The following is a 15631-nucleotide window of genomic DNA, read 5'->3' on the forward strand; positions in this document are numbered from 1 at the left end:
TTAAACAGGAATGAGCACTTTAAAAAATTCAAATAATTAGTCTTTATACACCTGCTGCATGAATCAATTTTTTCCTCCCAACTAAACAATTTGTCTGTTAATAATAATAATAATAAAAATTAAAAAATTGAGAATTCCACCATTAACTTAAGAATTTTTTACACTATTTCTTGGGCTAGTTTAGAAAGACGTTTTTCCAAATTAAAATGAATTAAGAATCACTTGAGATCCACTTTATCACAAGAGTGTTTAATTGGATCTTCAATTATTTAAAGTGAACAAAAGACCCAATTCTTATCAATGTTCATTCTTTAAATTTTAATGATATCCTTCACAAGTTTCCGTCATAACTACTCGAATATCTTTGCAGAAAAAAAAAAGCTATGTATAAGACAGCTAGTCGTTTTTAAGAAAATTTTCATTGTATGATTCATTGAACAATTCACTTTTGAATCATTATATTATTTACAATATATTCTTTGATAATACACGTTTTCATATTAAAAGGTTTCTTCATATTTTTTCATAAATACTGCGATCACAATATTTATTATATTGTGATTGAATTAACAATCTCAATTATCAGTTTCGATTGCAAATATTGTTCTAGTTCTTTGCTATAAAATTTAACTTTGCTGTATTAACTTTAGTGACAAGGTTTTTTAACTAAAAACTTTCTTTCAAATTGTTTTTATATCTTTCAATATAAATAAAAAATAATTAAAATATGATTTCATATCTGGTATTTATTTGCATTCCACTTAATTTTTTTTCAAAGATGAGAGACGAATAGTAGTCCATACAATAGAGGCGAAAGCCGAAACAAAAATAGAACAGAAAGTCAGAACAGCATTAGACGTGAAATTGTTTAGGCTGATTTAGTTGAGATAACAAAGAAACAACAGCTATGGAAGAATGTTGCAAAATGCAAAAATATACTTTGTCACAGAAATACCAAAGAAAATACCAATAATGTTTTTTAACATAATAAAAATGAATATAGCTGAGAAAAAAAGATAGAAACAATACCAAGAAGAAAAAAAAAGCATTCAGATACTTCTGAGATTAAAAATAATAACTAAACACTTTGCCTTTAAAAGAAAGTACTACTAGCAAGTAACATTTAAAAAAAAAAATCTGTCAAATAAAAATCACACATTCTGACATGTATTCATATCATTAATAAACAAGGAAGGCAGATGATTAATATAATTTATTTAAAAAAGTCTTTCATAAAATGAAAATACTAAATTTTTAGGTAACAGAAATCCCCCAATGCTATCAAAATACAAGGGAGATAGTACTCCTCGTTTGATGCTTAAAAACAGAGATATATAAAACTTTAAGAGGGATTTAATAATCTCCAAGTTGATGATAACTGTGTAATTAACATGGATATCACAACATTAAAACACTCACTATAAAATAAAGAACATAGAACAGTGGAATGGAGACAAAAAAAATCTACAAAAAAGTTCTATATATAAAATTTCATAAATTTAACATTGTCATAAAATATATATTTCTTTTTTACAAAGTTTATACTAAAAGATATTTTTATATAATTTTTTTCTTGCTGAGTGAGTGAATAAAGAATAATCCATAAAATAGTAATAAAAATAATCTTATACAAAGTTTATATAAAAACACTACATGATTAACAAATCACATAAAATTGATATCTAAAGATTTCAAGGAACTTCCATTATTCCTTCTCCAATGTTTAAAAAAAATGAGGCATATCACTAAAAGAATTTATGTATGTGTGTCATGAACAAAAAAAAAAAAAAAAAACTATTGACATAATTGATAATAATAATAATTTATTGGTATTAAATAAGTTTTTGATTAATAATTGATTGATTAATACTAAATCATCAGTCTAATAATAAAGCATATAAATGCTTAAAACATGTTAAAGAAATTTTGTATTTGTAATGCTGTACGAAAATTTTAGTAGTTTTATTTTACTAACAAAAAAATTAACATGCTTGTCTAAAGTTGATTATGCAATATTTTAAATGCTTCCTAACAAATAAGTATTTCAAAATATTTAAAAATAAAGTATCAATTAAACAAACTTTTGTCATGTTTTTGGCATGAAGAAGATGAAAAAAATGCAGTATCTACATGCATCATACTCAAGCTATTAATTTGTGCGTTTAAGTTTGTTCTTACAAACTATTAAAGTTTAAAAATGAAATCAGCATGCTTCTTGAAATTCTTGATGCGACCATAATAATCACATCCAAAAGCAAATGCTAATAATTGAATTGGCGAGAAAAGAAAAAATGATACGGATTAGGAAAAAAAAAAAAAAAAAAAAAACTTAGTTGAATGCATAACTTCATACATCAAACCTAATGTAAGAAAACAGAAAATCACAAATACAGAAAACAAAATTTTTTTTGCTGCTCAATTCTTGAAATTAGTCTTCAGAAACAAAACATGTTATTTAACTCATAAAATATATATTCACATGATATGCACTCTAAATACAAAAACAACTTACTAATAAAGAGATTTCGTATACTAAACAAAAAAAGTTTCATCATCATTCAATAATTACAAACAAATGTTCATTATGTATCATGGAAATATTAGATTTAATTAACACAAAATTCAATACAATATTTGCTTCTACACTTCAATTTAATTAATTGCAATTCTTAAGTGCTCTAAATAATTAAAATTTATTCTAATCAATAAAGTATTTTATTGTTCTATATTCTATTCTTATTGTATTACAGTACTATACTGAAAGGTACAAATTTCCACCCACTTCCTTGCCATCCCCAACTTGAAATTCATTATGTGCAAGCAATTAAAAAAAAAACTTTTTAAATAATTTTAAAATTTTCTTATTATTTTGGTATTTATAACAAAAACAAAATCATTTTTTTCTTTCCTGAAGCTAAAATTATCACTATCTACATAATGCACAATTTGAACTTTTGCGAAAATTGTAGGAGTGCTTTCAGACAGCTCAAATTATTGATTTTTGCAACTAAATTTTTTATTGTTTAAATTTAAGACAATATTTAGAAACTTTCACTGGTCAAAACTTGATAAATATTTGGATATGCTATAAATGTTCAGCTCAAAAATATTGCTCATCGTTTATATATATATATATACATATACACACACCTACTGTCCTTTCAAAATATTTTACAAATTTCATGGCACTTTTATTATTATTATTTCATTCTTATTCACCATTCAAAATTTTTTAACTGAACACATCACTACCAAAATAAAGCGAAATCAAACCAAGATAATCATTAAAATCTTTGACCAACTAATTCTTATTTTAATAATATTTAACAAATGGATTCAATAGTGACATATATGAACCCTTTTAAAGGCAAACAGCAATACATCATCTTTCACAAACAGTAGGGAAAAGTATCAAATATATATATATATATATATATATATATATATATATATATTATTGTGTACATGATACTGTCTTATGTTCAACAAATACTGAAATACTATTGGCATTTATTTATTCTCTTTTTGCTTTGTAATATGCTTTTCTTTTTGTAAACATCATTCTTATTTTGTTTTTAATGAGCATTTTCCTTAACCTTAGTAAATTTGTTAAATTGACCCAGAATTCTTCATATAAGGATGATATCTTTGGTTGGCCTTAAAAGAAAATTATTCAGAAAAAAATTGAGATTACGAGATTAGATAAATTTCTTCTTCTTCAAAGACAAGTAATGCAAAATAATTTAACTACAATCAAACTCAATTATTATGATTAAAATTTAAACAGGCAATAAAATGTACATAATTAAATTGCAAACAAATTAAAAATCGTAAAAAGATGTTCAAGGTATAGTAGGAATTAAATGATAATTGATTCAATGAAATAGCATGAGTATAGTATAGACAGGAAAGAAGCCTCATAACTATAAGTTTACAAAAATGAAATGAAAACATGGAACTATAATTTAACTAACAGTTGTGAAATATATTTTTTTATTAAATATATCCAATAAAAATTAAAAGAATTTATAAATGAACATTAATTTTTAAGAAAAACTCATTTCATCATCAATGGTAAATCAGCAAATTGAGCACATACAAATAAGAAATGAATATAAAATAGATTTATGTCTTCTTAATTCTTCTACTGGATTAATCACACCACAGGGGGGGGGGAAGCAAAAATTCATCCATAGAAGAATTGCCCAAATTGGAAAGAATCCTACTTAAGCAAAATCAGCAAAAGAAAAAAAAGCATTTGAGGCTGTTAAATTATATAAAAAAAGCAGGGGAAGGGGGAATTACAACAGCCCCCCCAAAAAAAATTTATAAAAAAGGAGAAATTATGATGAATTTTTGTTTTTCTTTAAAACTTTAGCATATTCAGCATCATTTTTTAAAAAATGCTCAGGAACAGATTCATTGTTTCCTTTCTTTAAATAAGGAATATTACAGTATACAGGACTAGTACTAACACTAGCAGAAGTGTTAGTAATAATAGATCCATATAAATTACCAGTATTTGACGGAGCAGATTGCCTTGTAATAGTTAGCTTTCCATAAGTATGTTCAGTTGCAACTGCAGACCTCAGAGATGGCGCTGAGCTTTCAAAACTAATTAAATCACAATTTTCATAATCATAAGAAGAATGAGCACGCTTTGCTTTAGCATCTTTCCTAGGAACTTCATTTATTCTGATATTTTCAATGCAAGAACTTAGATCATATTTATTGGATGAATGAGCAGCAGTAAATACATCATCAGAACTAGAATATGGTGGTAAATGATGCATTTTAGATGAAACCTCTTCTGTAGCACTGGAAGCACTATTGGAATGAGAAGATTCCAAGTTCTTAGTTAAAACATCAGTACTGTTCCTTCTAATTTCCGCATATTGGTTATAAGAATCTGGAATCCTAGAGGTTTTCTCTGAGCCATTGTTATGAATATTTGATTTGCTCTTGCGAGGAGGTTTTCCAAAAGGTGGCAAGGACTTAACATTCTTATGAATCAATGACTCAGTATGGCCTACAGATGGTAGAGTAAAAGAATGCTCAGACTTATTTGTGGCCCAAGAAAAAGAGGAGTCATTACTATTTAAGGAATCTTTAGATGTAAAACAATTGTTTTTATCTTCTTTGATACTAGGGCTATTTGGAATATCTAAATCCCCATGAGTTGACTTCAGAGCAGAAACATGACTATCAATGCTTTGAAAAATTTTTATTCCCTCAGTAGTTGAAAATGTAAAAAGGCCTTCACCAGAAGTACATTTTCGACCAGCTTCAAAGGAGAAATTTTCTATACTACATCCATATCTGCGGATGTGGCGATAAGGCCATGTTAATATAACTTTCCCAATTCTTCCTTGAGAACATTCTTCAGCAATAGAAAAATTAACAGCTGTAATAACAAGTTTATAATTTCCTTTTAAGTTGTTTCTTAAACTAGCTTCTGTCGCCACCACTTTTACAGGATATATTTCAGCTAAAAAATTAAATATGCATAAAATAAGTAAAATTCAATAATGCAAGGATATATTTAATTTATCAAGCAAAAAATTCAGATGTTGAATAAACATTTCAAAGATATAATTTTAAAATATATAATGGTCAAAATAAGTTAAAATCAGGTAAGGACTTTAATCATAATTTTTTTTTTCAATACATAGCTAAATCTTTTACAAATAGTATGCAATTTAAAAATAAATGCATAAAGAAGATTTCAAACGAACAATAATAATCATGTACAGCAAATTCAATCATAAATTCAAAATATGAAAAATATTCAATGAGGTTCATACTTGGGAATAAATAAGTAAATGTGGGAAATAATGGAACAAACCTTTGCAGCTTCATTTACAATATACGAGATCCATACAAAAAGAAGCCAAACTTTTAAATAGGAGTTTTAATGACTTAACCTACAAACCCCAATTATACCCCAACAAAAATTATTTATAACCGTATTTTTTGTCATTTATTTATGAATGGTGAAATAAACTAGTATTTATTTTTATGTGTGTGTTTGGTGATTATCTGTGTTTTGGAAAAGGAAAAACAATGAATTTCAATGAAATTTTTATATAAAATTGATGAAACCCTTTACTGAAACATTTTAAATATAACAAAAAGTTTATGGAAAGAATTGTTTTAGCTAGTTCCAATGTCATAAATGGTTCAGACACTTCAAACAGAGAAGAGAAAAGAACATGAACAAAAGATAATAAAAAAAAAACACCCTTCTACATCAATGGGGGGGGGGTCTTCATATCAAGTAAGTGCAACCTTTGATTTGCGTAAATATCATTTAAATTCCAATGAGATTCCAGAATATCTAAATATCAACAAAAGCCCACTTCATATAATTTTGATAATGGACTATCACAATCAAACAAAATTTGTTTCTTATATCTGGGCTAATGAACATAATATAAATTATGTTACAGCCAGTCAGGAGCTTTATAATTCAAATGCAAACAAACTTGAAAGAAAAAAAAAAAAAAAAAAGAAGAAGGAAAAAAACTTGAAATAACTAATGAGAAAAAAAAAATTATCCTTAAGATTTGCATGACATCCAACAAGTGGATTTCCAGGAGCCATTCCAACAATGGAACACAGATTTAGTGCTTAAAAAGAGAATGAGAACAGTTTTTAATAAAGTAAACTTCATTAAAGGCACTCATAACAATTATTATTGTTTTTTTTTATAAGTTTAATAAAAAAAAAAATGTCAGCATTCCCAACTTTCTACTCATGAGTAAGTTGCCCAAATATAATGAAATTATGTTTCCAAAATCATTATATATAATTCAAAATTCTATAAATTTAAAGTTTTTCTATCAATAAGAAAACAATAAGCAATATGGATAATTATCAATAAGTGATATAAATAATATAAGAATAAAGAAAGCTCACGTTCATCCATGGAACAATAGAGTAAGTTTTCTTCTTGTTTCTCTTCATTAGTAGGTACGATGGGAGCCAAAGGTTTTGCTTGTGATTTAGAGAATGCAACATTTTGAAGCGACACAAGCCATTCTGACATCTCTTGAAAAGTGTCGGCAGAAAACTGATAACTATTTGTCTTTGTAATAACCTGAAAGAAATAATAAAAGATCTGAACTATTGTAATATAATTAAAACTAAAATAGTTTAAGAGAAATGATAAGTACTATTATTATATAATTTAATATGTAGAGCAGTTTAGATAAATGAAATAACTTGAGTCAAATTGTATTGCATGTTGCAACAAAATTCAGAGCAAATTACTCACCACTGAAATTATTTTAAAAACATCACACCTAAAAAATTAGCAGAAGTCAAAAATTAAATGCTATTCCTAAAGAAGTTTAGTTTAGAAAATTTCAGAAAATTCAAGTAAATAATATGACTAAGAATATGTAAAATACTTGTGAACAGTCACCAGATGGGAAAAATAAATTACTATGTATTATAAGCAATGTGCAAAAAGTATTCATTCCTTCGAAAGTGATGATACAACTCAGAATACATACATTTAGTAAAAATTTGAAACATTTGCATTATGTTCATATATTATATAATCTCCTAAATCATTAAAAGTAATTATAGGACAATCTTGTAGGAAAGAAGAAAAGCACATAATGTTAGCTATTGATTGTTTACAATAAGGAAAGCAAAAATAAATTTTCATTCTTTTAAAACATGCATTTTTTTAGAATAAAAAAGGTATAAAATGATCAAAGAAACAGATTAAACAAGGAAGAGTGATAAAAATCCTAGATACAGCACTTATGCCGTATATAAGCAGAGATTAAAAATTCCACTAAGATAGAATCTGTTATATCTAAGGAAAAGTTCAATATGTCTTCAGGTAATGGTTATACCAAAATATTAATTATAACAATGTTTGAAATAAATATTTTCAGATTTATTTCCCAATTTATAAATCAAGAACTAATTCCCAATTTATAAATCAAGAACTAATCTAATGTGCCGTATTTCATTTTCTTAAATGATTTCAAAATTCTGTAAAGAAATTTAAGCGCATTACATAGTTTCAAATTTTTTTTAATATTTACCTCAAAGACATTTGGTTGATTTTTCTGTGGTAAAGGAGACACCTTCCAACAATCTGTAAGGGGTATAATTTTTGTTGGATTCTGCTTAACATATGCATCTTCTGTTTCAAATAACTCCATACGCTGAATCCCATGATTACTTGCTTTGTATAAGGCACAGTACCTTTTCATCCATGTTTTCTTTAAAAAAAAAAAATTAATGTTATCAAATAAAAAAAATGTCTACTCACAATTTTGAAATGTAGGAAAGAAATTTACACAAACAATATATTTTTCTGTTATATTAAATTTTATAACTTTACTAGAATTTAAAACAATTCTACTGCTTCAAAAATATTTATTTTAAAAAGACAATTCCTTGTAAGAAAATACAAAATTCAATTTGCTTCCAAGATTTTTAATTGTAATCAATATATTTTAATTCAGTTAAGAAATTAAAAATGATGCTCAGCATAGTTATGCATTCTAACTTATCTGCTAATTAATTAAAATCATATATTTTTTAAATAGTGGGAAAAGAACTCCATAAATAAAAAGCATTTTTTGCTTATATAACTTTAATCAATAAAACTTAAATTCAACTTCTTAAAAAATTGCCTAATACCCTTACTTTTTTTACTTATAATACTGCATTTAACCTTTTCATAATTGATTCAAATCTTGCATGAATAATCATCCATCTTATGATGATTCTTATATAAAGAGCACAATAATTCTTCAACAAATAAATTAAAGAATAAATTATAGTGACTTGACAGACTAATAATTGTACTAGCTATCAATTAAAAAAATATCTAAATTTAGCTCAGCATGCTCTATAAAAGCATGTTATTTTAACCCATATTTCTAGGTCCTAGGAATATAAGATTACCTCCAGTGAATCATCACAAAAGAGTTTACATTTACACAGATAACTATAAATCAAATTTGCCACATTAATAAAGAAAACAAATATATTGTTCATGGTAAAACCATATTTAAAAAATAATTCAAGTTATCATATTTATTTTTAGACTGTTAGATATTCTAAAACCATTTTTATATATTTTTTCAAGATAATGAAATTTTTTAAGATCCACTATTCAGATAATTGTCCATCCAGTGACAAACAGTCTATTTTATACTGAGATGTCTCCTCGAATGATCGCTTTGCCATGAAAAGATGTATATAAGCTACTTTTAAATATCAAAGAAAATTCAAGCTCCCATTACAACTAATTAAAACGAGTATTCACTCAAGAGATTCTATCAAGGAAATTTACATTTTCAGAAACAAAGCTTCAATGATGCATTTTTAAATAAGACACATAAAACCTGAAAATAATACAGATATAAAGGCCCCCCCAGCAAGATTTTTATGATTAATATCAGACACACACAAGATATTTGATGAATATTAATTTTTTATTGTTTGTGGCTATAACTTACCCGCAAAAAATTATGTGGTGGAACAAACAGGAATCCCACTTTCAAAGCTTCTTCCATTTCCATGTTGAGGGTGTTGAAATATTTTGTTCTAGATAATCAGAAACTATTTACAATCTTATTCCAACATATAAGCAAAACTCTAGGACGTGTTAAATTAATACAATCGGAGATTAACCTAGGAATCAAAATCCCCATTTAAGTTTGAAATATTATTAGATTACGTTTATTTTTAAATTTTGTTCGAGGCATCGACGTCAGTAAATAAAACGTAGAATCAGTTGATAACAGACGAAATGTCATTATCGCTTTTCCGTTTCGCCGTTCGATTAATGCTGCCAATCTCTTTCCTGAAATTTGAACAATAGCACAAACACGAATTGTGATTACACAATGGTATTCCATTCTAACATAACTCAAGCCGCTTCAATTGCATAAGTGGTAAAGGTACCACGAATCGAGGCCAAGTTTCAGTAAGATTTTTTGTTTGTTTCTAATTTAAATTCATACAGTAAAAGTGAGCTAATTATTACCTTATCCTTCAACGCAAATTTCCACATTTTTCTTATTTTAAAACTACTAATTTTACAAGCCTAGTTTATATAATAGACCTTGTTCATGTGCTGTCATAGTCATGTGACGGAAGGTAGCCGAAACGATCGCACAATTTTCGAGATGCCATTGCATTTATTTAGATTTTCTCTGCACCATATCAGCTGAATACATGTTGCAAATTAACAATTTAAAGGAATATTATGAAGCATCTTCATATTTAAAAAGCAGCATTGCTAGAAATAAACACGAAAATATTTCAAAATAATTTCATAAGCTCAGTGAATTTTCCAGAAATTATTCGAATCATATATATGTATATATATACACATAACAAGAAAATTTGTTAATTAAAGCAATAATGAATTAAACAAAACTTTTTTTTATCTTTTCTATTTCTAATTTTCATAATATTTATTGTTATCAATTTAAAAACTTGCTAAATAGATCGACAACTTAATTGGCTTATGGTATTTAAAACGATACATTTATAACTTTTTTATATAAATAAATTAATAAATCCTAAACAAATTAATTATGTAACTTTTTTTTCAATTTTATTATGGTAATATAAATTAATTCTATAACATCAAATGCATGTCTGTGTCTTTAGTAAATTTTATTTGTTTACTTAGTTAACATTTTATTTTGAAACAATAACAAATAGCTATCACAGAACTATTTAAAATAGATATTCTACAAATGAGAAATATAATGTTCATATAAATCATGATATAATTATAAAAAATATATAAAGTAATTTAATTAATGTATCATGCGTACTGAACTACTATACACGAGCAAGCATCGTTATGAAAAAACTGATGCAGTATTTCTACAAGAATAGCGATTGTAGCAAATAGTTATAAATCGAGGATAACAGAGAAAAAAGTGCTTAAACTTAAATTTTTTGCCGAAATATTTCGCTAGAAAAAATGAACAAAAGAATGCAAATAATATTTCAATAGGAGAAAAAAAAAAAAAAAAAAAAGAAGAAGTAGGCGGGCATATGACTGCTATGTAAGAAAGAAAACTAACTTTCCTTGGTCTTTATTCTCAAAATATAATTTTATAAATGATAATCATAAACCATTGTCTAATAAAAATTATCATAAGGAAATTTTTACTTAAGAAAACAGTGTAATTTATAACTGATTTTATTTACTAAAGAATGTTGACCTTCCAAAAGTTAATTTTTTAAAGCTCTCCCATTCAAACTGTGCACAAGGTCCTTTCTTACAGTATATAATATGATCCTCCATTGCTGCTGGCGTTACACTAACCAGAAATTCGAATGCAATGTGATAGAAAGTAAGGATCGGCAAGTTACAATCTTTTGGGTGAGCTATATGAATATGAAGTGGAATTGAAGGTAAAATAAAATAACCATGGTTTCATTTTTGAAGAATATTATATATTCAAGCACTAGCGATTTCATTTGCTTTATAGGTCGAGCAAGACTTCACGCCAATAAGCATTGCTATATGATAGGTTTTATAGGTGAAACACCTGTTGCCTTAAAAATGGTTCCAGCTCAACCATGCTGTCATGATCTCCACACAGCAAAAAAAAGATGTAAGTTTTGGTATTTCATCATGCAATTCTTTTTATAAATGGCGACACGATACGCCATCATTATCCAGACATTATCACTTGTAATGTCCGGGCATTCTTTTCATAAGCATAGAGGGTCAGGAGAGAGAAGAGAAAAATTTGAGGGCAGCAAATTTTAGCACTTAGTGCATAAATATTTCTTAAAGAAGTCGATAAAACTGTAGTACTTATAATTTAAATTAACAACACCACACCACCCTAGTAGCACATGATATTGTATAATATTATAAAATCTGAAAAAACAAGATTCTATAATATTGTTTTACAATAATAAAACAGTTTAAAATGTAAGATTTTTGTTATATTTTTTAATATTGGGCTCTAATATAATACAATATCGCCGTACCTTTAACAAATGCATTGAAACGTCGGATGACGAAAGAGCAGATTAGATGGATGCCCGAAGTCAAGCATTCCAAGAATTAAAAAAGAGCTTGAAAAAAAAAATCCGTTTTGCATGCCCCTGATTATTCAAAAAAAATTTATAGTTCAAACTGACGCGTCGGATGTAGGGATGGGAGGTGTAATGTCTCAATTAGATTCCGAAGGCAAGGGACATCCCATTTTATATCTAAGTAAGAAATTTTCAGACATGGAAAAGAAATACAGCACTACTGAAAAAGAGTGTGCTAGTATAGTGTACGCCATAAGGAAGCTTAGATTTTACTTGGATGGCCAGCACTTCGGAATTGTTACGGACCACAATCCATTAATTTGGTTAAAAGCAAATGTGGGTAACAACCCTAGATTGATGAGATGGTGAATGGCTTTACAGCCATACAACTATACAATCACACATAACCTTTACTAAAAGGAGAAAGCAGTGGAAGTTTTAATTTGTAAATGATGTTTTAATGTGTAAATAGTATTTTAATGTAAATTGTTTTTAAATGTATTTGTATCAATATGATATAACTGCCTCTAAGAAGGGATTGTTGGTTTGCACAATCCGGTAGTGACTTTCGTCCAAGCCTGGACAAAAGTCCCCTTTCAAGGAGGGAGAGTTGTAAAGATTCAGCTCCCTTGCCCTGAGACACTTGTTGACCACTGTAACGTTCCCTGGTTCCCACACTGATAATTCGCACTTCCGGTCAGCTGTGTCATCAATTGTGTAACACCCCCACATAGTTAAGTGCCTCCAGACTGCCAGATGGGGGATCCTCTCCCCGAGTAGGGTCATCTTGCCATTAGTAGAGAGAAGCGGATAGCGAAAGAACGATCATACAATGTTAACGGACTTAGAAATTTTCTGAACAGGAATGAGTGTCTCTGCGCATGCTCAGATTTAACTGGAGAAATGAGTAATATTCATTATTTTTCATGACCGTTCTCTCGCTATCCGCTTACGTCAGGAGCATCATCAGGATGAAGAATTTTTTCGTTTTTAGAAAATCATGTTAAAAATATTCTATCATTTACAACTCATAAAAAAAAGTAGGAACGTTTTTTTTTCAACGTATTTTTAAAGTTAATTAAAAAAGTATTTTATAAATAAAAATGTTTTATAATTCAAACTTTAAAAATAGAGTTGATTTTTGGTTTCTTAAATATTTGGTGAAACTTCCTGAAAAATGACAGTAAAATTAATGTGTCTTCAGCACGATATTGAGAATGTAAGTTAGGAAAGTATGGTTATGTTTGTTTGTTTTTTCCTTATATTTAAAGTGAAATAAAGGTTAACCTTATTATTATTTTTTTAATTTTTAAATGCTTTATTTAAAAATGTTAGTAATCAAATACCCATATCTATGAATTTAATATAATTTAGAAAACTTAAAGAAATTTATCTTCTTTTGAGGAATTTCTGAGAATAACATTTGAAATTATTTTAAAAAGGGCTTTTGAACAAGGAAGTATCAACCAGTATATTAATTGAAGCTGCTGTTTTTCTTCATATCTTCTTTTGTTGAGTATTTAGTTACAAATTTTTCTTCTTCTTTTTTTTAATTGAAAGATCAGCTGATAAAAAATTACAAATTCTAGATCTTATTTTTGTAACAATTTGAAGAGAGAATAAAAAATACAATAATTATATATAATACTAAAGATTCCAACTATCATCATAATCCTAGTTCATAAAAACCAGGATTATTTACATCATGTTTCCTAATTTTTCTAAGAATTTAATAAATCTTACATTTAAAGATTCCATGTATTAATCAATGTATTTTTTAATAAAATAATCACTTTAATTATTTTTGCAATAAAAGTGCTTTGTGTACATAATAATTTAAAATATAATAAATATCTACATCCTATCAATGGAACGAAAATTTGATCTGAAACTTTTTTGAGCAAAGAATTTAAGGGGATATACTTCTATTGATTTCAATCATTCCTTAAATTTTATTTCAGTCTAATAAATAATTGAAAAAATAATAATAATGAATTATAGTTTTGGAATTCAGTTCTGGCAAAGAAAAAAAGCCATTTGTCAAATTAACTGTGATAAACGTGAACTATTCTGCAGCTGCATCACCCCCCCCCCTCCAGAGGTAGGGATTTTCTTTTAAAAAACATACACTTTTTTACTGCATATACTTTAAGTTTGATGAATATTTAAGTTTTTAGTATGGTAGCATCAGAGAAAGATAACTGGGAAAAAAAGTCACCAGTTTAAATTAATAATAAAATGTTTATCAAGAGAGACAAAAGTAAAATTTAATAAGATCCACTCCCCAAATTCTTTGGATTCTTAAAAATAAACAATATTTAGATAAAATTTAACATGACTATATACTCAAAAAGGAGTCAATCATGGAATAACTATCTTGTCATGTCTTGCTGAAATAGTTTTCTGTAGTTAGGCATGTAGGATAAAATAGAAAATCTACATGTTTTCACCACCATGATCGGTATGCATTTATCAGAAACAAAATTAATCAATAATCCAAGAATAACTATTAACCATTTCTTCTTTAAAAAAAAAAAAAATCTGAATGACTCATATGATTTCAACTTTTGTCCATCCAGGACTACTGGTGTAGCTGCCAAGATTTTTCAGCAATTTTTTTTTTAATTCAGAGAATTTAATTTATTATCTCATTCTTTCAAATATATTTAAATACAAATATATTTTAAAAAATTTGATTTCTGAACATTTTAATTTAAATAAAAGTTTCAATTTTTTGTTTGAATTTATGAATAATAAATATTAATAATTTTATATTTTTATAAAAATCTGATAAGATATATTATGTTGCCATACCAAAATGTTAGTGTTTTTATAGAAAAATTATAAGAGATTTCTTATATCATCATATTCGTTTTATTTGTTTTAAGCAATAAATATTTTGGTATTTTTACTGGAAATTTTTCTAAGGTATATGAAAGAAAAAGTGTATTGAAATGTAAAACTGAATGAGAGTAATAAATTAGAAGAATTATAAACATTTTTTTAATTTTTATTACAGACATCAGAACTACATAATTACTGATTACTCTTTACAAAATATAAGATGAATACTGCACTAAGTTATAAATATAAACATTTTTCAAATATAAAAATCACAAAACAAATTTTGAAATTATAAAGTAAATTATTATGAGTATAATTTAATGTAGAATTTACAAAAGTTTTACAATGTATAGGTAGAAAAAATAAAAATGAAGGTAAGAAAAAAAAAATTCTCTAAAATATCTGAAAATCAGGCAACATAAATATAATTGCCATTGCATACAAATTATAAAAATTAAAAAAGCATAACAAATTCTGAATCTTCTGGATTAATTAGTAATACAAAAACTACAAATACAATATACAATACAAATATACAAACAAATACAAATACTACAAATACAATATACAATACAAATATACAAAAAAAATACAAATATAATATACAATACAAATATACAAACAAATACAAATATACAAACGAATACAAATACTACAACTACAAATATGTAGTCACAAATAGCCATACAAAAGTTTTTTTTTTATGTCGGTGGTTTTTTTTCTTTTCTTATTTCTGAGG

The 15631-nt window shown here is 26.6% G+C and overlaps 1 protein-coding gene across 1 annotated transcript; it reads right to left on the reverse strand.

Annotated features, from left to right (window-relative positions):
- Nucleotides 1-1198: 1198 nt before the first annotated feature.
- On the reverse strand, nucleotides 1199-9868 carry LOC129960740 (uncharacterized). The gene is made up of 4 exons (XM_056074350.1): nucleotides 9492-9868; nucleotides 8064-8243; nucleotides 6919-7099; nucleotides 1199-5488 (listed from the first exon to the last, which is right to left on the reverse strand). The coding sequence occupies exons 1-4, from the start codon at nucleotides 9552-9554 to the stop codon at nucleotides 4344-4346; spliced, it is 1569 nt and encodes a 522-aa protein (XP_055930325.1). The 5' UTR covers nucleotides 9555-9868; the 3' UTR covers nucleotides 1199-4343.
- Nucleotides 9869-15631: the final 5763 nt, after the last annotated feature.

This window comes from Argiope bruennichi, chromosome X2 (assembly GCF_947563725.1).
Source record: "Argiope bruennichi chromosome X2, qqArgBrue1.1, whole genome shotgun sequence".
Taxonomy (NCBI): Eukaryota; Metazoa; Arthropoda; class Arachnida; order Araneae; family Araneidae; genus Argiope; species Argiope bruennichi.